Raw genomic sequence first — 23,747 nt, 5'->3', positions numbered from 1 at the left:
AAGAACTTCTTTCGAGTCACATTGTCTTTATTTTTGCCTCTTGTTCTACTTATCACAAGGATTACAATTTCCCCTACGGCACGTTTCTATCCAAGAGACATGGCCTCCCCTCTCACTCCCGGGGATGCCCCGCTCTCCGGCCGGGGAGCCGGAGCTGCCGGCAAAAGCCCCAGAACACCGTCGCCGACCATTCAACGACCACCGCCGAGGTCGCTTGGGGATGCGCTGCGGGCTGCTGGAATGACCATTGATGGGCCCAGTACAGGGCCTGGTTCAGAAACCCCAAGTGAAGAAGATTACGAGGAGAATATTCGACCAACCCTGGCAGAGCCTCACGTTGTCCGACAACGTTACACCCGTCGCGGTCGGCAACGAGCAGAAACACCAAGTTTCTCAGCCGTTGAGTTCAAAGACATCAATAAAGATGCGAGTTTGCGATTCTCTCGCCGTGATTCTGGCATTCATATCGTCCCGGATGACGATAAGAGCCTGCAGCAGTTGTTGAAGGCGAGTTCTCAATGGACCCAAGATGCCAGTCCAAAGCGTCGCCCGCGCAAGTTTGCCGATCTCGTCTTTACTCGCCAGTTTTCGGCGTTTGACCGTCAAAATCCATCCTCAGTCAACAGCCCATTCCATGGCTTTTACACGCTTTTCTGGCTTGCTGTCACACTCTACGTCTTGAAGATCTCGGTAGAAAACTGGCAGGTCTATGGAAACATTTTGGGAACCAGTGACATCGTGGAGACCATGTTCCACCGAGATGGTCAGAAACCACTGCTTTTTTATACACCTTTGCTAACTTTCATATCAGTGATCCTGCTTCTCATTTCTGATGGCATCATGTGTGCACTCACAGCAGTGACTTGGCTCATTCAACGATGCGTGTTTGCCAACTACTTGAACTGGGACGGAGCTGGATGGGTCATTCAACACGTAAGTGCTGGCATATAAGATACCAAAGCATCGTTACTGAGTCTCTCAGATATGGCAAACTCTCTTCATCGCAGGTGTGGTTGGGTTGACACTGTGGCGTGATTGGCCATGGACTCATACCGTCTTCTTCGTCCTGCACGGCATTGTCATGTTGATGAAGCAGCACTCCTACGCTTTCTATAACGGCCATCTATCTACAGTTTACAAGAGTCGTATGGCCCTTTCGAAGAAGCTTAAGCAGCTCGACCTTGTACACCCAGCGACAACTCCTTCCCAGACTGAGCCCCCTGCATCCGCCATTTCAACACAACATCTCAATGCTCCTCCATCTGCCGAACAACGCCGAAAGTCCATCTCGGGACACCAAAACACAGAGGAAAGTGACATTGACAAGATATCACGGGCTATCGCATCAGGCGAGCCCCTGGATGATGAACAAATTGTCCTGTTTGAGCGCATCATGAAATGGGAGATTGATGCCCTGTCCGACGAGCTCAAGGGCACCGCCAGCACCGCCGATAAAGCATACCCACACAACCTCTCCTTTATCGATCATTACAAATGGATCCCGCTTCCGACATTAGTGTACGAGCTCGAGTATCCGCGGTCAGACTCCATTAGCTGGACCTATGTGTTTGAGAAGTTTGCAGCGATGATTGGCGTTCTCTTTGTCATGATCCAGGTCTCTCAGCATTCCATGTGTAAGTCTTGTTTGCTAGTGGCTTGATATAATATGTACTGATAAAAATACAGACCCTGTCGTGATGAAGACAGTAGAGATGAAGGAGAACGGCGTGCCCCTCTGGGAAAGGTTTCAGCAGTTTCCCTGGCTCCTCAGCGAGCTGGTATTCCCATTTATGATGGAGTATCTGGTTAGTTGCAAATGTATATCAGATGAAGGCAAGAGACTAACTGTAATAGCTTGCTTGGTACCTCATTTGGGAGACTATCCTGAATATCCTGGCTGAGTTGACCTACTTTGCCGACCGAAGCTTCTACGATGCCTGGTGGAATAGCGGTAGGCCACCTAGAGTCCATGTTGATGAAGAGCACAAGTTCTAACCTGAAATAGTATCATGGGACCAGTTCGCCCGTGACTGGAATCGACCAGTCCACATCTTCCTTCTCAGACACGTCTATCACAGTTCCATATCTTCTTTGAAGGTCAACAAGCACACTGCCACTCTGATGACATTCTTTTTGTCAGCTTGTGTTCATGAGCTGGTCATGTGGTGCTTGTTCAAGAAGTTGAGAGGTTACCTCTTGTTCCTCCAGATGTGTCAACTGCCCGTGAGTCTGTCCTTTTCCAAGCATGTTAACTAGTACACTTGCTGACCCCTTATCTCATAGTTGGTGAGACTGAGCCGCACTAAGTGGCTACGAGGACGAAAGACATTGGGAAATCTCATATTTTGGTTGGGTATCTTTACGGGGCCAAGCTGTCTATGCAGCCTGTACCTGATCTTGTGATTGAGGGCTGCACATAGTTTGAATGACAGTAGCAACCCTTTCAGCATGGCGTTGGAAAGACAATAGAGTGATTACGGCAATTTGAGTTTATAGAGAGCAACGATACCTAAAAAAAAGTACTTGGAATGATGGATAATGGCCGGGATACCACTGGTTCTCCACGGGATACCGCTGCATCAGCGGATAGCACTCATATGCTCACCACTTTTGTCTGCTCGTTGGCAGCACTCAGAATATCACTATCCGGGACCCTTACTGCAGCTGAGGCTTATCACATGTCACTCTGCACACGCACTGGTTTGAAACAACAAGATGTCCTTGAAGGGACGATAGTTTTGGGAAAGGATTCGATATTTTTGGCCCCTGAATGACAACCCCTCCAGACCACGCCGTCGCCGAATTCCAAACTAAATTTACATCTTCTCGTGAGTCGCCATGAGAGAACCTGGTCAAGATGATTAGAACAATGTGATTTAGTCAAGACTCTGCGAGGGGACTCACCAATAAATGTAGTAACAAGACGGCTGCGGACTTGGCAGATATCCTCTGGAACCAGCCAAATGGTGGCACCAAGCTTGCGGGCAATGCTGATGCTCAGCTTGGCGTTCATGTAGGCATCCTCATCCGTCTGTCCGGGCGTCACGAGATCGTAGTCGACATAGCTGCTCTTCATTCCGTTTAGGACATCCAGAAGGAAGATACCAGAACCGATGGCAGGATCCTTGAAAGAGCGAATGGCCGAGTTTCTGCCACCCTTGCGGGACATGTCATTGGCCCATCGCACCATCTCAGAGTCTGTAATCTCCCTCTTGCCAAGCTTCTGAGCCAGGGATGAAAGAGTGACAGTGATATCCTTGCGCATAAGCTGCCACACGAGGCCAAGAGTCAAAGTTCGCTGTCCGTCGGTGATGTCGGCACCCTGAATGCCCACCAGCGAAAAGCGGTTTTGCTTGCCCAGCTCGATCGCATAGTTGGTGTTCTCCACAGCCTTGAACCTCGACATCTCTCCACCATGGGCTGGTCGTTTGTTGACGTGGCGGGGGTTGACGGAACCGGGGATCACCTTGTCGTAGGCTTGGAGGAGAATGCTGCCGTCTCGAAGATCATCGAAGAAGGATACGACAGCTGGTTGCACATCCAGACTGTTGAGCCAAAGAGTAAAAACTCTTGCCTCACGCTCGCCCTCCGCATCGAAGTCCTCGACCTCAAGCTTCTCCTCCTCGGTGATAGGATCAAGAGCGGGGTGATTGTTGAACAGGTTGGCAACAAATGCTAGGTTCAGCTTCGGGTTTCCGGCGACAAGAGACTTTGGTGTCAAGAACTTGCGGCAACCAAGCTTGTCGGCCTCCTGAAGAACCGCCTCGGCTCGATCGTGAAGATCCTGCTTCTGCAATGGTGCACGTGTGACTCCATATTCGGGGCCAATCTGTGCAAGCAAAACGGCGTAGTTCTCGCCGTCCTTGACATCGGAGGAGAAGTTGTTAACCCTGTTGCAAAATGTTAGTAAATGCTGACCTTGTGCGGTTCGAATCGACGTACTTGCGGCCCCAGTTGGCAGCCTTGAGATGATAGTTGAACCACCGGAGCAAGATTTGCTCGGGGGGTAGTCTGAGGAACTGCTCGAGAGTCTCGTCCTCCTCAAGCAATCGGTAAAGTTCGGGGTGCAGTTTGATATCAATCTTGCCCAACAGTCCACGGCGAATAATCTGCCAGATCAGACCCAGGATCAGATGCTCCCTAACCTCGATGATGTCGCCGGCACCAATGTTCACAACAGAGCAGCCGATACCCTTGGCGGACTCGATAACAATGTTGTTGTTCTCACTCATCTGGAAGGCATTGAGATTTTTCGTCTTCCTGCCGGGAATGTTGAGGACACGCTCATCGATGGTGTCAGGTACACTGTCGTTGATGAGCTTGGCGAGAACCAGACCATCCTTGCACTCGTCGAACATCTCAAAAGTGTCGGTAGGGAATGGTAGACGGCTGTCGATGTCGGGATCGCCAGCGAGCACGGCATTGATGTGGCGGGTGAACTCGGTTCGCTCATCCTCGTTGATGGTGTGGGTGATGTTGGCATTGGAACCCTGGACATGAATCTTGCCGCTCACGCTGCTCTTGGAAGCATGCCCTCCAGTGCGCTGCGCGACAATGCCGGGCGCGGAAGAGGCGGATGGGCCCGTGGACATGCGCTTCTGAGCAGGGGAGGATTCGCGGAGTTTGGAGATGAGCTTGTGGCAGAGAGGTTAGTGACAGTCGTGGAAACTTGAGCCGGGAGACATACGCTAACATAGTCCTCAAGTTCAACGCGCCGTGACGAGTCAAGCTCGACTTCCTTCAGCGCTTGGCGCACAACATCATAAGGTTGGTTTTCGCTCTGTTGCGTGGCCTTGATAGCAGTGGCTTCATCCAGGTATCCCTTGTCGTCGACATCGAGTCGCTGGAAGGCATCGGACAAGGAGAAGATCTCGTTCTGCTGGAACTGAGGAAACTTCCTATTGGGACGCTGTCAGTATTACGAGGCAGCCCGCAAGATCCGGCGCAACCGACCTCTGAAGCTTCAAAACGTTCATGGTGGGGGAGGGGGTCGCGCAGAGGGGGCGCGAGGAGAGATGGAGAGGGGCCGAGTTGTTAAGGAGAGGCCAGCACTCGAAGGGAGGCCGGCAATATTTGTGCGATACTTGCTGGCAGGGGAATGTTGAGAAGTTGAGGTCTTGATTCCAGTGACGGAGTTGAAGCTGGAAAGGATGATGCGAGAATTGGGCACCTGAAAGGGAGAGGGACCGTCTTTAGGTGGCATAGCATGGGTGGGGAGGTGTCCAAGCAGAGACGGGAGTCCGGCGCTGGTACTTTCTCAAGGAAGCTGACAAGGTACCCCTCCTTTTACGCTGGGTATTGAATGGCGGTAAACTCATAGCCGCTATACCTGATTGGCTGATTAGAGGTACTTAATTGTCTGGTCACTGCGGGGAGCTGTCCCTGGTGGAAGGACCTTTGGGGCTTGAGAGCGGTGATGTAATGGCCACCATTGGGATGGCAGTGCAGCGGATACGCGTTTACCAGGCGGCCATGAACAAGGTACGGATGCTTACGACGGAGATCTAGGCACCCTATTTCGTTCCAATTCTTCCTTCATCTGCCTCCCCAGGCAGGGTATTAGAGTGTAAGCTAAACCTATCAAAATGTTGCCGCCTGGAAGTGATTCGTAAACCAACTCGCTTTCGCAAATCATGAACCAAGCCCCACTCGGTTGCGTAAGGTCTACTCACCCACTTGGGTTTTCGTTTCCTTCGCATTGCAGGAGAAGAAAAAAAAAAGTTGGGTCTGAACCAGCAGGAAAAAACGCGATAGGACGGAAGGGAAGAGACCCAAAACGCGCCTCCAAGCCTTTCACAATTTGTTTGTGACGGACAGCTAGCAAGACTTTTACAGCACCCTGTCTAATCCTTGGTGAGCCGAAACATCCTGAACAGCCATTCACTACGCCGTACTAGGATGTCCCTTTGCAAGGTCTGTGAGGAGTCGTTGGTGTTGCGTTTGGATCCGGACGAGGATGTGGATGATGAGGCTGGGGCGTCCAGCGCTGGCCCTAGCACAGTCTCGCAATCAGTCCCCGATGACCTCGAATTGCCCTGTGGATGTCACTTTCATTGGTATGTTGGATGCTTTTGAGACGATCGCCTGTGGTGCTACAATCTCGGCTAAAACGTCAATAGGCAATGCTTGTTGGACCAGTCCTCCGATGTAGCGGTCTCTCTCAAATGCCCGAGTTGCAGTACCTATTTGCCAGCAAACGACGCAGGGCCCTCGGCCACCAACCAGTTCCTCTCTGCGCCCCCGGGCGCTGCAATTCTCACGAGATATGTCAACGAGGGTGGCGTTCAGGAAAACCTAGACATCCTACCATCGATTACTGAGGAGGCATACCTCGAGAGCCACCCTGAGGCCCGTCCGGCTCGTGCGCTGCATGTCATGTCCGCCGAGGGCGACGTTGGCGGAATTGTTGAGTTGCTCCGGGATGCGAGTGACGAGATTGAAGATCTGGCGTCCTTCGTCAGGTACCAAGATCCCCTCGCCGACATGAAGAGCGGGTTGCATCTTGCCATTGAACACAACCAGGAAGAGACACTTTGGCTTCTTCTCTGGCTGTGCTCTACCATCCCGGATGCGGCTTTCCCCGAAACTGCTCGCTCGGTGGCTCAAGTTCTGGGCGTCGGACGCCTCTCCGTCCCGGCAGAGGGAGATATTCGTGGCCTGCGAGACAGCCATGGCCAAACGGCCGCGGATCTCGCTCAACAGAAGCAAGCTCAATGGGCTTCCATCCTTCAAGCGGGACTACTGTCTCTGTAACAAACCGGAGCTATAAAAGTATTGAGCCATGAACATACTCAGGGCTGGGTATATGAGACATCAGTATTACTGGTTGAACGCCGAAAGCGACGCCGTCATGCTCCGCCTAACTCTTGCTCTCATCTCATTCGGGAGAGATAAGCAACTTGTGCCAGGTGGATGGGTTGGAATGCGAGGAAAGCATGCCTGCCTGCCTGCCTGCCTTGCGTGCCTGGGGAAAGAGGTGGCCAAGAATGAGGTGCATCGATTTAACAAAGTCTATCTGACAGGGACACGTTGTTCATCGCTGGCAGGGAAATCCACAGACATCTTTGGACGGAGTACTTACGGAGGAGTATTGAACTGTCTAATACACGTGGTGGCTTGGAACGGTGGCAGGGTCCGCAGGCATTTTGGATGTATTTAGGCATCCAGTTAAAAGCCGTGGTTAAACCTTCACAATGGGAATGGGCTAATCTACTCTCTAAGAAAAAAAAAGAAAAAACTCTTGTATCCGAAAAATTGAAGCTTCCTCATCAACTGTGATATAGTGCCCGTCAGTTGAGCATCCCTGGGTGAAGCTGTTCAAGCCCCCCACTAATGTTACCAGGCTGCCTTAGTTCAGGCACACGTTTGCGATTCGTGTCGTCACCTCCACTCTCAGCAAGGGACGTCATCTTCACATGAATCCTCCGCCTTATCGCAATTCATCAGAACACATTTGGCCTATCTTCTGTCAACGCCTTGGCCTTTGCCTTCTTTGACTTGATTTGTGCGTTGCCATATTTCTGATGGAAATGTGTTCAATTTGAGCAAAACTCATATAACCATCACCATCACTGCTGCGACTGCAATCGTCACTGCTTAACAGCTCAGACTGACCGATACCAAGGCTAGCTGGGCTTCATCGTTCAATCTATCACGCCGGAAATCCGACTTTACTACGGGATCCTTTAGGAGGAAAATCCGCGTTGGCTATCTCGTGTTTCCGAGGACGCTCACTCACCCTGACTTCGGCCTCGCAACGGTCTGTTGTCCTGCTCACCAACAGGTTTTCGCGCTGTATATGGTCACGATCATATCGCGCCACCATGGCCTCAGGGGCAGCCGAAAAGAAGACTGAAAAGTCTTACTTGAGTTCTGCCGTCGACTCCATTAATCCATGGGCCAGTAGCCGCAGTACAACTCCTACTCAGAAGGCCAAGCCGGAGGAAGCTCGACCAGCTCCTGTTCCCGCAAATCCTGACGATCACAGCACGACGCATCTCTACGGCCAAAGCTTCAAATCATACCCTGCAGGATGTCCGCCTTTAAGAGTCCAGTGGTTTCACGCCGTCGACGTAAGGACTCCTCCTACATTGCTGGTTCCTAGCTGACCACGTGGGTAGGTTCCTAAGCGGAAGCCTCAGTTGACCTCCCCTAGCCGTTCAGCGCAACCTGAAAAGCCTGCAACGCCGCCAAAGAAGTATTCCGCCTTTTCTACCTCCGATTCCAAGGCCTTGGAGGGAGAGTATCAGAAGCTGTTGGAAGCGATGGAGGACGCTCGGAGTCAGGCTCCTGGTGCCCGTCTACTCTCAAGAAAGAGAAAAGCAGATGCGGCTGGCGAGAAGTCGGAGAAGGCCCTTGATCACGAGGATTCTAATTCCAGTGCCGTTCGTGTTCCCGTGAATGAAGACTTTCTCTTTGATGTCGACATCGAAGCTCGAGAGCTGGCTCCTGTTTACTGGCTGGGTCCAGTCTATGAAGGTTCGCTGCGACATGACATACCATTACCGTCGACTAACTGGTGTTAGTACGGCGAGGAACTTGGTTCTATCAAGATAGCTCGACATTACGTCCTTGCGAGGAGAATCTTGCTGCACAACTTGAAGAGGTGCGCATAATCATGCCTTATGCTAAAGAACGGTCTAACATATTCCCAGGGTTACCTCAAGACGAAGCCATGGCAATATGCTGGTATATCAAGCCGTTGTCCTTGCATTTACAATCGTATTGACACTGACGACTAACTAGGCAGAGATCGTAGCCCATCGGGTGCGAGGAAAAACATTACGCCAAAAGCGTCGCGGGAAAATCTTAAGTCAACAAGCTCATCCCGGTCAGCGAGTGCGACTCGCTTGAAGGAGCATAATACCCCTGCTGCCAACGCTGACTCCCAAGGCCAATCGCAACCCCAAAGCTACCGGCTCTTCGGGACCTACATGAATAGCATGGCCACTTACCAGGACGCCAATACGGCTTGGTTAACCTCAGACGGCATGCTTTCATGGGTCACTTCATCTGTCTATCAGAGATTCGGTGGTGGGAGCTACATGAGCGGGGTGAAGCTCGTCCGTGGGTATTCTGAGCCCAGTAAAACCAGGGACAAGGACAAGGATAAAGACAAGGGCGATGAAAGCCGATCAGCCACTGCCGATGAAGCCCTCTCGCTGGATCAGAAGCAGCAGAAGATGTTGAAGCGAAGATCGGCACCTCCGTCGACCCGTGCTTCCCATGACGAACCCGCCCACGATGACCAGCAGATCAAGACGGAGAGGGACCCTCGAGAAATCAGGCTGCAGCGTCAGCTATCGTCGCTCATTGAGAGTGAGGGGAGAACCAAGGCTGAAACGGAAGAAGAGATCCGCCGGCGCGAAGAACAGGAGATACAAGACGACTACACTGGGCAGGCCGGCGAGACTCAAGGACGTGAGATAGAACACCTGGTGCTGGTGACCCATGGAATCGGCCAACTCCTCAGTCTTCGGTATGTCATTAACCGAATGATGTTGTGTTGCTTGCTCATCGCTAACCCTCCCTAGCATGGAAAGTGTCAACTTTGTCCACGATGTTAATATCCTCCGCAAAACCATCAAATCCGTATATGCCAACTCAGCAGACCTGAAAGCCTTGAACTCGGAGCTTGGACCCGGACCAGGAAACAGTCGCGTGCAGGTGCTCCCGGTATGCTGGAGGCATCTTCTGGATTTCCCAAGAAAGCGCCAGAAGAAGGGTGAGCGCGACCTAGGGGACATCGATGGCGACGAGGATGAATGTGGGTCGTCTTAAAACTCGGCACTTTGAAGATAGACTACTGACTCTTATGACTACAGATCCATCTCTGGACGACATCACTATTGAAGGGGTGGCCTTTGCCCGTTCCCTCATATCTGACCTTGCTTTGGATGTGTTGCTCTATCAGAGCTCTTATCGTGACCAAATTACGAGGATTGTCCTCAATGAGTGTAACCGCATATTCCAGCTATTCAAGGAACGGAATCCAGACTTTAAGGGAAAAGTGCATCTAATGGGCCATTCCTTGGGTTCTGCGATCCTTTTCGATGTTCTTTGCCAACAGAAGCAAGATCGTCCTACCGAGCACAAGTCTTTGTTGCGTCTGTGGCCGATGCAGGATCGAACAGAATCGCCAAGCAAGAATACAGAGCTGGAGCTCGACTTCAATGTTGAGGACCTATTCTGCCTGGGCTCGCCGGTTGGTCTTTTCCAGATGCTTAAGGGACGGTACGATTAGAAACACCCCTGACCTGGCAGATGCCCTTGTTTGTACTGACAGCCTTGATTAGAACCATAGCCGCGAGACCGCGCCCCCAATCCGCGAAAGCCAAGGACCCCCAGAGCATGGATTGTGATGAAAATGTGCTCCGCACAACCCCCCTTGCGTCGGGGACAGAGCAAATATCCCCAGTGACCGGTCTGCCCGGAACCGTCGCGTCGCCCAAGGTTCAACAGCTATTTAACATATTCCACCCATCAGATCCCATTAGCTATCGCCTTGAGCCTCTGATATCACCGTCGATGTCAACATTGAAGCCTCAATTGTTACCCTACACGAAGAGGGGAATATTTAGCAATGTTACACCACAAGGGCTGACCGGGATCGGAACTATGGTTGGACAGAGCGTCAGCGGATTGTGGTCGAGTCTGAGTGCCGGCATTGCTAGTAACCTGCTCAACCGAAGTCTCGGTATCAATAGCGAAGAGGTGGCGAGGATAACAGCCAGCGCGTCGCGCGGAGAATCACAGACCCTTGAAGGCGCGCGATCGAAGACTCTGGCGAGTGGTGATACTCCCGACGCTGAGAAGCGAGTGGCTACGGATGCGCGCATGAAGAAGCTTGCCGACTCCACGACCAATGCTTCGGACTTTGGGTCTGGCCTGAGCGACCACAGCCCGACGTTGATCGATGACGAGCTGGAGACCCTGTATTCCAAATTCCAGCAAAGCCGCACTCAAATATCCAAAGAAGGGGAGACGACTTCTACGTCGGACGAAGATAAGAAGGCGCGCAAGCTACGCAAGGAAGAAGGGAGAGTTCGAGCACTTAATCGCAATGGCCGAGTCGACTACAGCATCCAAGAGTGAGTGTCTATGCCGGGGAGAACCCTTAGTTGCAACGAATGGATCAATACTAATCATGGCTCAAGGAGCGTCCTGGACTTCAACCCAATCAATACAATCGCCTCACACATGGGCTATTGGGCTGACGAGGATGTGAATCATTTCGTCCTCTCCCAGATGCTGTCGAATCGATCGAGGCGGAAATCTGAATCCTAAGACGACATTCTGGTAGCTGTATGTGAGCCCTGCCACTTGGTAGGGGGCACTTTGACATCACGATAGATGGTTAGGGAGCCAAGCTGGCTGGGGGCATATTGAGAGATGTTTGGAATCAGATTACCGGCTTTAAGATGCATGTTGTGGAAGGCTAACAATCGCCTCGTCCGCTGGCATTTGGCCCAGTGACATCCATGCTTGGAATTGTGATATCTGCTCGTAAACGACTACTTGTGTAAGAGCCTTGTGTTGAATGCGCAGTCAGGCAACCAATGAAAAGTGTCTGTACCATCAAGCACGCAGGAAGTTGTCGCAAAGTTACCTTTCATTTGTGCGCCTTCGGCGATGATTCATCCCTTGGGGGCGGCTGGTTCCCCCGCAGGCTGGTAGGATGGTGGGGCACGACTGATGCTAAAGAGTTTGGGTCCCTCTTTACCTGGCGACGGAAATTTTGCGACTCAACTCCCACGCCGTCCCTCTCACCCAACCTTCGACTTGTCGCCTCTCGCAGCGTCGCGACTCCTCGCCTCTGGTCATGTACATCGCATGCGAATCCCCAGCACTTCAAGCAGCTTCCGATTCGAGCTTGTTGTGATCACAACCCCAATCCGCACTTGCCGGATCCCCGCATACCTGCGATCGACCTCTCGATCATACCAACACCAACACTTTTAGCTGCCTCGAAACAGTACAATTTCGCCCGCCCGATTTCTGCCTCCAAGTTTACAATCGCGCCCAGCATGGCTACCGACGCGTCCACAAAGCGTGCCGTAAAGGAGCAGCTTGTGGATAAGCTGCCTAAGCGATTCAAGGGCATCAAATTTGGTATTCAGTGAGTTTGCTTTGCCGCCATGATCTCCGTTTGCCGCACAGCGCTGACTTGTCTTTTCTCGTTACTAGATCCAACCAAGACATTGCCAATCAAGCTGTCCTCGAGGTCTCTGACCGCTTGCTTTACGATATCGAGAATAATCGCGCCCCATATCGCCATGGTCCTCTCGACTCCCGACTGGTGAGCTCCCGACCTCCGCCCACGTCGAACTCATCTAATGCAAATATCTTGGTCTAGGGAACTTCGAGTAAGGCAGGAAAATGCGCTACCTGCGAGCTATCGCTGTCGGAGTGTAATGGACACTTTGGTCATGTCCGCCTTCCGTTGCCGGCCTTCCACGTCGGCTACCTGCGCTTCATCATGTCTATCCTGCAAGAAATTTGCAAGGTAAAGTTGACCGCTACACAGGGAGGCAGGGGCCTGCTAATATTGTACTAGGATTGTGGCCGAGTGTTACTGGAAGAACCTGAACGACGGCAGTTTCTGAAGGAGTTGCGGCGACCGTTCCTCGATAACCTACGCCGAACTCAAATATGCAAAAAGATCAATGCAGAATGCCGAAAGATCAAGACCTGCCCATACTGTGGCTCCATCAATGGCCAGATTCGAAAGATTGGTGTCCTCAAACTTGCCCACGACAAGTTCTCCTTTTACAACAAGTCCACCTCGGTGAAGAAGGTCCCTCCCGAGAGCAAGATCAAGTTCGACAACTCCTTCACCGAGGCGAAGCGCGAGAACCCTGAGCTCGATAAGCATCTTCGCAAGGCCATGGAGGATCTGAATCCGCTGAGGGTTCTCAACCTCTTCAAGATGATAAGCCCTACTGACTGCGAGCTCCTTGGCCTCGACCCTGCCGAGGGTCGCCCGGAAATGTTTATCTGGCAATTCCTGCCTGCCCCTCCAGTTTGCATCAGACCCTCTGTTGCCCAAGACAATGCCAGCAATGAAGACGACATCACCACCAAGCTCGCCGATATCGTCTGGGTTAGCGGCATGATCCGATCTGCCCTGCAAAAAGGCTCTCCGGTTCAGACGATCATGGAACAGTGGGAGTACTTGCAGACCCAGATCGCCATGTACGTCAATAGTGATGTTCCCGGCCTCCAGCAGCCTGGATTCGGTAAAGCCACGAGGGGCTTCTGCCAACGCCTGAAGGGCAAGCAAGGCCGCTTCCGAGGAAACCTCTCTGGAAAGCGTGTCGACTTCTCTGGAAGAACCGTCATCTCCCCTGACCCTAACCTCGGTATCGATCAAGTGGCTGTCCCTCAACTTGTCGCCAAGAACCTTACCTACCCCGAAAGGGTACAGCGACACAATATCGAGAAGCTCCGCCAGTGTATCAAGAATGGAGTCGATGTCTGGCCAGGAGCGCAGCGAGTCGTCAAGCAGGATGACGGTGGCTACTCGATCAACTTGAAATTCGCCAACAGGGATAATACCGCCCGAGATCTCAAATATGGAGATGTCGTTGAGCGCCATCTTGAGGACAACGACATTGTGCTCTTCAACCGTCAGCCGTCTCTGCATAAACTGAGTATCATGAGCCATCTTGCAAAAGTTCGTCCTTGGAGGACATTCAGGCTCAACGAGTGTGTTTGTGGGCCGTACAACGCCGATTTTGACGGTGATGAGATGAACCTCCATGTTCCGCAGACAGAGGAAGCTCGTGCTGAAGCCATCAATCTGATGGGAATCAAGCACAACTTGGCGACACCCAAGAACGGCGAACCTGTCATTGCTGCGACCCAGGATTTCATCACGGCGGCTTTCTTGCTCAGCAGCAAGGATCGATTCTTTGACCGCAAGACCTTCACCTATCTATGCATGCATATGATGGATGGTAAAACCCACCTTGACATGCCTCCGCCAGCCATTATTGCGCCACAGGCTCTTTGGACCGGAAAGCAGCTCTTCAGTATGCTCATGCGACCCAACAAGGATTCGCGGGTCAAGGTCAACCTTGATGCCAAATGCCGAGCGTACAAGGCCCGACCCGGCCAATGCCCCGATATGGACCCCAACGACGGCTGGCTTGTTGTACGCAACTCCGAGGTCATGTGTGGTCGCATGGACAAGTCTACAGTCGGATCAGGCAAGAAGGATTCAATTTTCTATGTCATTCTTCGTGATTTTGGCCCAGACGAAGCTGTCATCGCCATGAACAGACTTGCCAAGCTGTGTGCGCGTCAATTGACAAACCGAGGCTTCTCCATTGGCGTGGGAGATGTCTTCCCAACCCAGTCGCTCAACGAAGAGAAAGAAAAGCTGGTAGCCGTCGCCTACAAACAGTGCGATGACCTCATCGAGACCTTCAAAGCCGGCAAACTTGAGAAGGCGGCTGGCTGCAACCAGGAGCAAACCCTGGAAAACTCCATGTCTGGTATTCTGAGCAAAGTCCGACAGCAGGCAGGTTCATACTGTGTTGATACCCTGAGCCGCAACAACGCCCCTCTTATTATGGCCAAGTCTGGCTCCAAGGGCTCAGACATCAACGTCGCGCAGATGGTTGCACTCGTCGGACAGCAGATTATCGGCGGTTCACGTGTGGCGGATGGGTTCCAGGACCGAACTCTTCCACACTTTCACAAAAACGCTCGGCAGCCTCCATCAAAGGGTTTCGTCAAGAACAGCTTTTACACCGGCCTTTTCCCCACCGAGTTCATCTTTCACGCCATGTCGGGCCGTGAAGGTCTGGTCGATACAGCTGTCAAGACTGCTGAAACTGGCTACATGTCTCGACGACTCATGAAGTCACTTGAAGATTTGTCCACGCAGTACGATGATACAGTGCGAACCTCGGGTGGTGGCATTGTGCAGTTCCAGTTTGGCGCGGACAAACTCGACCCCGTCGATATGGAAGGTTCTGCAGAGCCGGTGCATTTCCTGCGAACTTGGACTCACGCAGAGAGCTTGACCAGGGACAATAGCGAGGCATCCATGACCCCAGAAGAGATCAGGTCCTTCTGCGACTCCGTATTGGAGACCGAACGAAGACGTTATGTCCGACGTGGTCTCCTGCATAATGAAGTCTTGGATTATGGGGACACGAGCGACTATGGTATCGACGAACACGAAGGTGCCAGAGGATTTCTCAAAGCGATTGAGACCCACGTCGAAGGTCTGGCATCGAAGCTGGAGCGGGTCAGGAAGCTTGCTGGATTTGAGGGCGATGTGATGGTGAGGGCAACAGCTCAGGACCACGCCGACCGGACGGCCAAGGTTACCTTGTCCACACTCCGCCTTTTCATCAAGATGTGTCTTGACAAGTACAAGAAGGCGCACGTCGAACCCGGACATGCTGTCGGTGCTGTCGGCGCTCATTCTATTGGTGAGCCTGGTACTCAGATGACACTGAAGACCTTCCATTTCGCCGGTGTTGCTGGTATGAGTATCACTCAGGGTGTTCCTCGAATCAAGGAAATCATCAATGCTTCGAAGACCATCAGTACTCCAGTTATCACTTGCCCGCTGGAAAATAACGAACAGATCGAGGCGGCGCGAGTGGTCAAGGGACGCATCGAAAAGACGTACATTTCTGATGTCTTGCGCTTCGTCGAGGATGAGTGGCGTACCAACGAGGGCAATGTCGTTCTCCAAATCGATTCAACCGCTCTCTCAGATATGCATCTGGGTATTGGGCCTTACGACATCGCTGAGGCCATCTGCAAGCAGCGCAAGTTGAAGGTGCAACGCGATGATCTGTCAATTGACGGTGAGAGAATTATTGTTCGTGTGCGCGATGTCAGCGACTCTACAAAGAGGACGACTGCCCGAAGCAAAGCCGCTGCCGATGACACCGGGGATATGCTGCTACGAGCCAATTTCCTGCGTCGTGTGCTTCCCACAGTGCCGATTTCCGGTTATTCCGAAGCAACTCGTGCCATCATCCAGACCTCGGAACAAAACACTCACACCGTCTTGGTTGAGGGTTATGGACTTCGAGAATGTATGACGACGGAAGGTGTCATCGGTATCAAGGCCCGCTCAAACAATGTAATGGAATGCCGAGATGTTTTGGGTATTGAGGCTGCAAGAACCACCATCGCAGACGAAATCGGCGAGGTCATGGGCGACATGGGTATTGATCCGCGACACATGCAGCTCCTGGCTGATGTGATGACCTACAAGGGAGAGGTACTGGGTATTACGCGTTTTGGTTTGTCCAAGATGAGAGACAGCGTGCTGCAACTGGCCTCGTTCGAGAAAACCCCGGATCATCTCTTCGAGGCTGCGGCCGGCATGAAGACGGACCAGATCGAGGGTGTCAGTGAATGCATCATCATGGGTCAAACAATGAGAGTCGGAACTGGTGCCTTCCAGGTGGTTCGGCGTCTGGGTATTCAGGGAGGAGATCTCAAACAGAAGCCAACAACGTTTGAAGATGCTTGGGCTGCCGAGACGGCGCTGAAGCGAAAGGCACGCCGCAAGGTTTAGTCGATTGGAGGAGGCCTGCTTGTTCTGGAGTATAAAAGTAGGATGGATTGATGTATTCATGCCAAAATAGCGATACCATAGGGGAATTGTAAGGTTCTTTTCTTTGATTCGACTTGCTTTTTTTGCATGGCGAGCTCCGGCTCGGTCATGCCTGGGTTTTCGTTTGCGACGGCGACTGTGCACCACCGTCATAGGCCTCACGTGATACCGTCTGACGAGTTCATCGTGAACGCCACCACCAGTATTTACCTTGAATTTGCACGCTGAACACAAATCGGCTCACTCAATAGTCAGATATCGCGAAAATGTGCGGTCGTTATGTTTTGGCTCTGGTGAGTGCCAACATTTGGCTAGGTAGTGACTCTAACGATAAGCCATAGCGCCCGTCGCAAATCCGTCAGATGCTCGAGGAGGATGGCCTAGACGTTGATGACGCACCAGAAGATGAAGGAGATGGCACCCCCCGCAACACTTACAACTTTGCGCCTGGCAATCACGGTATTGTTTATCGCGCGAATACGCCCGACGGAGGTGCCGGCCACCAGGGAACGGACAATGAGAAACAACAGCACGCTGGGATCAACGATGCGACCGACCATGCGGCAAGCTCTGAACAAGTCAAGTACAAGCTACAGTCCATGAAATGGGGCTTGATTCCGTCGTGGACGAAGCGAAACCCAGACTACGGGTCGATGCTGAAAACCATTAATTGTCGAGATGATTCACTGAGCTCACCGGGAGGCATGTGGGCTAGTATGAAGGCTCGCAAGCGGTGCATTGTCGTTGCCCAAGGATTTTACGAGTGGCTCAAGACCGGCAAAGACAAACAGCCCCATTACGTGAAGCGAAAGGATGGCCATCTCATGTGCTTCGCAGGGCTTTGGGACTGCGTGCAGTACGAAGGTAACAGAGACCACTGAGATGAAACGAAGTGATTCAGGCTGACGTGCCACAGGATCCGCAGACAAGACCTACACCTACACTGTCATCACCACAGACTCAAACAAGCAGTTGAAATTCCTCCACAATCGAATGCCGGTCATCTTCAACCCCGACTCATCAGCCATCAAGACTTGGCTGGATCCTTCTCGGAATCAATGGTCTCGCGAGCTACAATCTTTGCTCAAGCCCTTTGAAGGAGAGTTGGAGGTCTACCCGGTCACCAAAGAGGTTGGTAAGGTCGGGAACAACTCACCTTCTTTCGTTATACCCCTGGATAGCAAGGAAAACAAGTCGAATATCGCCAACTTCTTCGCCAACGCCAAGCAGAAGAAGGGATCAGGACTCCAGAACCCAGATCAACATTCAGAGGTCAAGGTTAAAGAGGAAAAAGACCAGTCGCGTGACGACAGTAAAACGACCACTAGTTTGTTTGATTCTGAGAAGTCATCTCATGGTAAGCGGAAGGCATCGGGAGTTAAGAATGATGACGAGGGGACTGCGAAACGTCGAGAGGTGGGCAAGATAAGCGCAACTCAGAATAAGGGTCGAGAAATAAGGAAGGGAAAGGAACGAGATAGCTATAAGATCACAAGGTTTTTCAACTAAAACATTTGAGCTATTTCATAAACTAGTATCATTTCATTGTTTTAGCCAGCCAAGAACCAGAGTTAATTATAATTGATCACAATATGTACATATAGAATATATATGTCTATCTAGCCCCCTTCTCACCAGTATAGGATATAACCCAGCCTCAGGCCCCTTAGCCCACACTGGCTCAGCTTTTACTCAGAAGCAGCTCAGGATCTGTATCCGGGTTCGATGTCCGCGACTCCCCAGTCTTTGGCAACAAAGTGTAAAAAGTTGACGTAGACATCTACGGAGGCCTCCCATATCTTCCTCATTGCCCAGAGAGCTCTCAAGCAAACCTGCCAGTTCCCCCTAGCTCTGCTTTCTAGCTCAACATCAGACGATGTCATGTTGAGACAATGCACGAGAGCGGCGCGGAAAATGTGATAAATGGCGAGTGGAGGCAACGTCCCAGTGGCATTGTTTGCCTCTAGGCGATTCAGCAACTTCGATATTGCCTCAGCTGCGGTGGTCACCACATTAATAGAAGTATTTGGATCGCTGGCTTTATACTCGCTGGAGACGTGGAGGAACGGCCTATGCAGGTTGAGAACGGCGGCGTGGTAAGAAATCCACACTACGACTCTGTCGGTCGGCAGTGTGCTGCCTGTTCCGATGACAACGCAGGCGCTGAGACGTTGTCGGAAGACTGCGAGAGCATCTGTGGCCTTCTGTAAATGGGCCTCCTGACCAACCGATGAGAGCAACTTGAAAGCAGGCGTATAGCTATGGACATTCTGGTGTTAGACAGCCGAAGTTGTTGTGATACCCGGTGATGGAATGATCAACCTACACTGTCTCCACGTAGAGGTGATTCAATTGTAATAAAGAACAGTGGTGCTCAAACGAGACGATAGAATCGTCAGAACCTGGCAAGACACCTACAGTGACTGGTGGCTGAATGATATCCCAAGGAATAGCAAGAGGAACCCCAAGACTGGGGGTTGATGTTCTAGGGGTGATCAACAGAATGAATGTCAGCCAACGGAGGACAAAGCAAGGGCACTACGGTAAGTTCCAGTTTGTTGTTACCTTTCTACCAGGAACAGTGACCAGAACGTCCTGACGCTGTCGATGTAATCCAGGCTTGGTTCGTTCGCTGCCGAGGAAAATGGGCTCGACACTTCGTCTAACTTGAGTCGCATGGAGAGACCAGATGCCAGGTCTTGAATAGTACATGTCAGCAATGATTTAACAAGACAGCGTTTAAACCCACATTGATAGGCAAAGCCGTCTGAACGCTGGAACAAAGTATGCTTTAACCAGGCGAGAATCGATATAGCCTTTATAACGGGCAAGCATGTGTCTGATCTAGAGCAAGATAGGACCAGATTCTCGGCGTAAGCCAACAGCGCGCTCTCTAAATCCTCCGCAACGTGTAGACAATGGGCTGATACGGCAAAGATGGCGCTATAGAGAAGCTGTAGTGGCTCTCCGTTTTGAGGGAAAGTGTCCGAAAACGCCAGCCAAGCTGGCTCGACGAATTGATAATACCTGTTGATGGTTTCTAAGAAGAACTCCTTCAGATGGGTTTTTAGGTCCTCCTGGCGACTGAATTCCTCGATGAGGCTGTTGACTTTGGAGGCAGACAGTTCCTTTGAGCTCGACGGGCTTTTGAACCTTCCTAGAGCTGGCCCGGGGATGGAAAAGTTTCCAGGTCCGGAAAACAGAATCTTTCGGTCTCCTGAACCACCGAGATTATTCCAATCCAGAGACGCGAACTCTTGTACTGCACTTGGAGATCTCGTGAGACTAGGACAGCAAGGTTTCGTGCCTTGGCATGTCTTGGCCATGTCATCATCCACAAGCTCTGGATTGCTCTCAGTCAATCGCCCGGGGGTTCTCAAAGTCGAGCTGCCGTGCGATTCTGCCAGTAAGGCTGACAGCTGAGAGACCTGGTCCTCGAGATGTTTGATGTATGATTTCTCACGGTTCCTGTTGCTGTGAGACGGAGGAAATATGAGCCCAAGAACGAAACATTAAACAAACAATTGCACAACAGCAACCTACCTAAAGGGCTTGCGACGAGACTCCCAGTGGCATGAGATATCGCGTAGTTCACATGGTGAGCAACGAGGCTTTGTACCATCACACTAGAAGCCCAGCCACGACCAACCGTCAGTTATCCGAGAAAGTCAGGGGTGGATGGAAGCTAACCTTGCGCTTTCTCTTCCGACAAGACTCACACGCAGTGTAAACGCGAGCGGCTAGCCAGTCCGGGTCGCTCTCGTGATGGCGGGAGGATCTCAAAGCGAGGTGGGGCGCTCTCAGCATCTCACGATGTTGCAATCAGAAGCTCTCGGCCCTTTCCTGATATAATTGTCGTAATCGGGGGTCAAGAAAAGTTGATTCCTTGGCGCTCAAGTATATCGTTTTGATGCTAGCCTTTCAAGGCGGTGTCAAGCTTCGGAGAAATCATCTGCACGCTATTATGAGCTATTTGTGAGTGGCTAGCGGCGGATGACTCTCATCCGCGGCTTGACCGGCACCGACGAAATGGATGATCCATGCTCTTTGTGGATGGAGGCGAAATTGAGATATATCCACTTCCGGATTCGCATCTGGAGCATCATGTTGGTAATCTGTTTTCCTCCATGGAAAACGCGGTTGCCAGTCAAGTTTGCTGCTGATATGCTGTTCCACGATGGATGAGGAGTTCCACCCAAGGGGACTTTCAGGAGAAATCACGGATGCAATCTTCGGAGCTTCGGATAGCAAGATTAATCCCGGTCCCGAGAGTCCACGCCATCGTAGCAAGTTTCATGAATACACTTGTGTATAAAAGGCCATGAAAGGCTCATCTTGAAGCCCTTGATTCCTTTTCTCTTCAGTGAATTCCATCGCTAAAGTCTCGCCACTGCCCACAACATCCCAAAGCTTCGCCGACTGTTATTCTTTTGCTCTCATTTTCTGCATCACTTGAGGATCATTCGACATCATCCACATGTCTCTTCCACCCGCTACCGACGTACTCATTGTTGGCGCTGGCCCGGTTGGCCTCCTTACCGGGATTGGCCTTACGCAACAAGGCGTTGACTGTGTTCTTGTCGGTATGTGAACCATGAGAGAGCTTGACACATTCTGCCCTCAAGAATCGCGGAACCTCAAATTCTCCAAACTGCTAGGGAATTGGATGGGGCTGACGATATAGAAAAACGAGAGCGCGATGTCCAGGCCACCTTTGGCCGTGCGACAACGCTTTACCCAAGGTCCTTGGAGCTTCTCGAGCAGCTGGATGTGGCTGATGACTTGATTCAAGAAGGCTTCGTATCCCGAAGCAGTATCAACTTCAAGGATGGGAAAAGGGTGAATGAAAGAGGGTGGAACCTCATGTTCGATCACTTCAAGCCGAGCTACCATGACTATGCTCTGAACATCCGTCAGCGGTATTCGGAGGACGTCTTTCGAAAACACTTCGAAAGCTACGGCAAGTCAGTTTGGTTTTCCTGGAAGCTCACAACTTATGCTATCAACACTTCGCTCGGTGACGGGTATAATGTTACGGCTACTCTTGAACACAAGACGATGGGGAAAGCGCATGTCCGCTGGTATGGCCCTCGTCCCTCTGAACTCGAACTCGATGATACTAATTGCTCGTTGAAACAGCAAATATCTTGTTGGATCTGATGGTGGCTCCTCGTCGGTTCGGCAGTTGGCTGGCATCGATCTTGACCTGGATCCAACCACCCACGAATGGATTCGAATTGACGGCAAAATGACAACTGATATGCCTGATGCAAACATCGGGTTTGCTTCGATCGAGACAGAGCATCACGGAAATATCCTGTGGGTGAAGCTCGACCGGGATACCCACCGTGTTGGGTTTGCTCTTACGCCTGCTCTCCTCGCAAAATACCCAAACGGCATCACCCAAGAGGAGGCTTTGAAGGAAGCTGCCGAGGGAATGAAGCCGTTCAAGTTGGAAGTCGACAGACTAGACTGGTGGACTCACTACAAGTATGGAGAGGAATCGCAATCACTAAGAATTTCAGAGTCGGACATATCACTAACTTGGATGTTACCAGGATCAAGCAGAGCGTCGCACAGGTTTTGCAAAAGGACCAATTTGTTCTCCTCGGAGGTGATGCCGCCCATACTCATTCCTCTGGTTTTGCTCAGGGTATGAACACGGGCATCCACGACGCTACAAATCTCGTCTGGAAGCTTGCGGGAACCATCAAGGGCTGGTATAAGCCTTCGGTTCTCGAGACATATGCCTCGGAACGGCACGCGGCAGCAAAGAAACTGATTGGAATTGACAAGGACGCCGCGGCTGTCATATCTGGAGAAATTCCTGCGCAATACCAGGGACTCAGAAGAACTGCAGATGAGATTTTGTGGAAGATCTTTGGCGAGAACATTGGCTTTAACGTCGGACTGGGAGTCACATACGCCAAAAATGTCATTAACCAAAGCCCTCTCATGACCACTCTCCCATGCGGCATCCGCAGCCCTGACGCACTTGTATGTGCACCTGGAAGCAAAGTTCCGTTGCGTCTTTATGACGCCCTTTTGCGAGACGGGCGTAGAGGCTGTTGGAGCATTGTTGTATTCGCGGGGAACCCAGCCTTCACATCGGCTGATTTCCCAGCCCTCAGAGAGACCCTGCCCACGTTTGCTGGTCGTCACGACGGGATGATTCGACTTGTTACACTGATGATTGGAATCGCTGGCAGTGGGTGGGAGACATTGGGTGGGCCTCCCCTGGGAAGATTCTTCTTTGACCGTGATGGCACTTGCCACTCTGAGTATGGAGTGGATAGCAAGTCAGGTGCTATCATTGTGATCCGCCCTGATGGTATAATTAGCTTTGCAGCGGGTTTAAATAAGACTAATAAAATTAAGGAGTACTTTACTAGGTATATATATTAATATTATATATTAAGATTTTTTTTTAAAACTTTATATTTTTTTATTTTAAAATTATAAAAAATTAAATAAAAAAGTTATTTTATTAAATATTATTTTATTATTATAATTATTATTAAAAGTATTATTATTTATATATTTATATAAGATAAAATATATATATTATATATTTATATAAAATAAAATATAATATATATAATAAGTAAGTTAGCTATATAAGTAAGTTAGCTAAAAATCCCTTACTTAATATCTTTTTAATTTAATTAATAAATTTTTAATTACTTAATATATTATTTATTAATTATAAGGCTAGAATACTTCTTACCCTTTAGGCTTATTAAAATTAAGTAAAACTTAGCTTTTAATAAGCTATAATAATTTATAAGGTTAATTATAATACTTTTATTAATTATTATAAAGAGATCTAATCTTAATATAATATTACTTAGAAATTATATTAGCTATTTAATCTAGAGGAATAAATCTTTATTTATTTTATTCTTAACTTAAATTTATAAGGATTTCCCTCTTAATTTTATAATATTAAAAAAATAGCTAATTAATTACTTATTAATTATAATAAACGTACATGTATAGCGAGCCGGACAGCAAGCGAACCGGACACTTTTTTTTAACCTTTAAGATAGAAATCACTATAAAAACACAACAAACCATTTAATCAATTGAAATTACTCGCTATACTCTTCCCCAGATGTCTCAATCACTACCTGACATGTTCTTGCATTATGACCGG

General features: G+C 50.5%; 7 protein-coding genes across 7 annotated transcripts; 6 read left to right on the top strand and 1 right to left on the bottom strand.

Moving 5' to 3' along the window:
- Positions 1-99: 99 nt before the first annotated feature.
- Positions 100-2,403, top strand: NCS57_00713800 (O-acyltransferase; the record flags this gene model as incomplete). Its single annotated transcript, XM_053057000.1, has 7 exons — positions 100-763; positions 812-933; positions 983-1,634; positions 1,687-1,805; positions 1,855-1,951; positions 2,006-2,227; positions 2,284-2,403. 7 exons carry the CDS (start codon positions 100-102, stop codon positions 2,304-2,306), a joined length of 1,899 nt encoding a protein of 632 aa, XP_052913195.1. The 3' UTR covers positions 2,307-2,403.
- Positions 2,404-2,816: 413 nt separating this feature from the next.
- On the bottom strand, positions 2,817-4,976 carry NCS57_00713700 (uncharacterized protein; the record flags this gene model as incomplete). The annotated part of the gene is made up of 5 exons (XM_053056999.1): positions 2,817-2,848; positions 2,905-3,890; positions 3,943-4,634; positions 4,688-4,898; positions 4,954-4,976. The coding sequence occupies 5 exons, from the start codon at positions 4,974-4,976 to the stop codon at positions 2,817-2,819; spliced, it is 1,944 nt and encodes a 647-aa protein (XP_052913194.1).
- A 922-nt stretch (positions 4,977-5,898) lies between these two features.
- On the top strand, positions 5,899-6,753 carry NCS57_00713600 (RING-type domain-containing protein; the record flags this gene model as incomplete). Its single annotated transcript, XM_053056998.1, has 2 exons — positions 5,899-6,056; positions 6,120-6,753. The coding sequence occupies 2 exons, from the start codon at positions 5,899-5,901 to the stop codon at positions 6,751-6,753; spliced, it is 792 nt and encodes a 263-aa protein (XP_052913193.1).
- Positions 6,754-7,823: 1,070 nt separating this feature from the next.
- On the top strand, positions 7,824-11,286 carry NCS57_00713500 (DDHD domain-containing protein; the record flags this gene model as incomplete). Its single annotated transcript, XM_053056997.1, has 9 exons — positions 7,824-8,072; positions 8,121-8,478; positions 8,526-8,605; positions 8,655-8,688; positions 8,746-9,478; positions 9,534-9,766; positions 9,825-10,233; positions 10,296-11,090; positions 11,157-11,286. 9 exons carry the CDS (start codon positions 7,824-7,826, stop codon positions 11,284-11,286), a joined length of 3,021 nt encoding a protein of 1,006 aa, XP_052913192.1.
- A 740-nt stretch (positions 11,287-12,026) lies between these two features.
- NCS57_00713400 (DNA-directed RNA polymerase subunit) lies at positions 12,027-16,552 on the top strand (the record flags this gene model as incomplete). Its single annotated transcript, XM_053056996.1, has 4 exons — positions 12,027-12,118; positions 12,187-12,298; positions 12,356-12,505; positions 12,557-16,552. 4 exons carry the CDS (start codon positions 12,027-12,029, stop codon positions 16,550-16,552), a joined length of 4,350 nt encoding a protein of 1,449 aa, XP_052913191.1.
- A 305-nt stretch (positions 16,553-16,857) lies between these two features.
- On the top strand, positions 16,858-18,100 carry NCS57_00713300 (uncharacterized protein; the record flags this gene model as incomplete). The annotated part of the gene is made up of 3 exons (XM_053056995.1): positions 16,858-16,884; positions 16,933-17,455; positions 17,508-18,100. 3 exons carry the CDS (start codon positions 16,858-16,860, stop codon positions 18,098-18,100), a joined length of 1,143 nt encoding a protein of 380 aa, XP_052913190.1.
- A 2,968-nt stretch (positions 18,101-21,068) lies between these two features.
- Positions 21,069-22,996, top strand: NCS57_00713200 (FAD-binding-3 domain-containing protein; the record flags this gene model as incomplete). The annotated part of the gene is made up of 4 exons (XM_053056994.1): positions 21,069-21,174; positions 21,276-21,672; positions 21,731-22,081; positions 22,150-22,996. 4 exons carry the CDS (start codon positions 21,069-21,071, stop codon positions 22,994-22,996), a joined length of 1,701 nt encoding a protein of 566 aa, XP_052913189.1.
- Between the last annotated feature and the right edge of the window lie 751 nt (positions 22,997-23,747).

Source organism: Fusarium keratoplasticum, chromosome 5 (genome assembly GCF_025433545.1).
Source record: "Fusarium keratoplasticum isolate Fu6.1 chromosome 5, whole genome shotgun sequence".
Lineage (NCBI taxonomy): Eukaryota > Fungi > Ascomycota > Sordariomycetes > Hypocreales > Nectriaceae > Fusarium > Fusarium keratoplasticum.
Note: the sequence above shows the minus strand (reverse complement) of the source record. Positions and strands in the feature narration are given on the sequence as shown.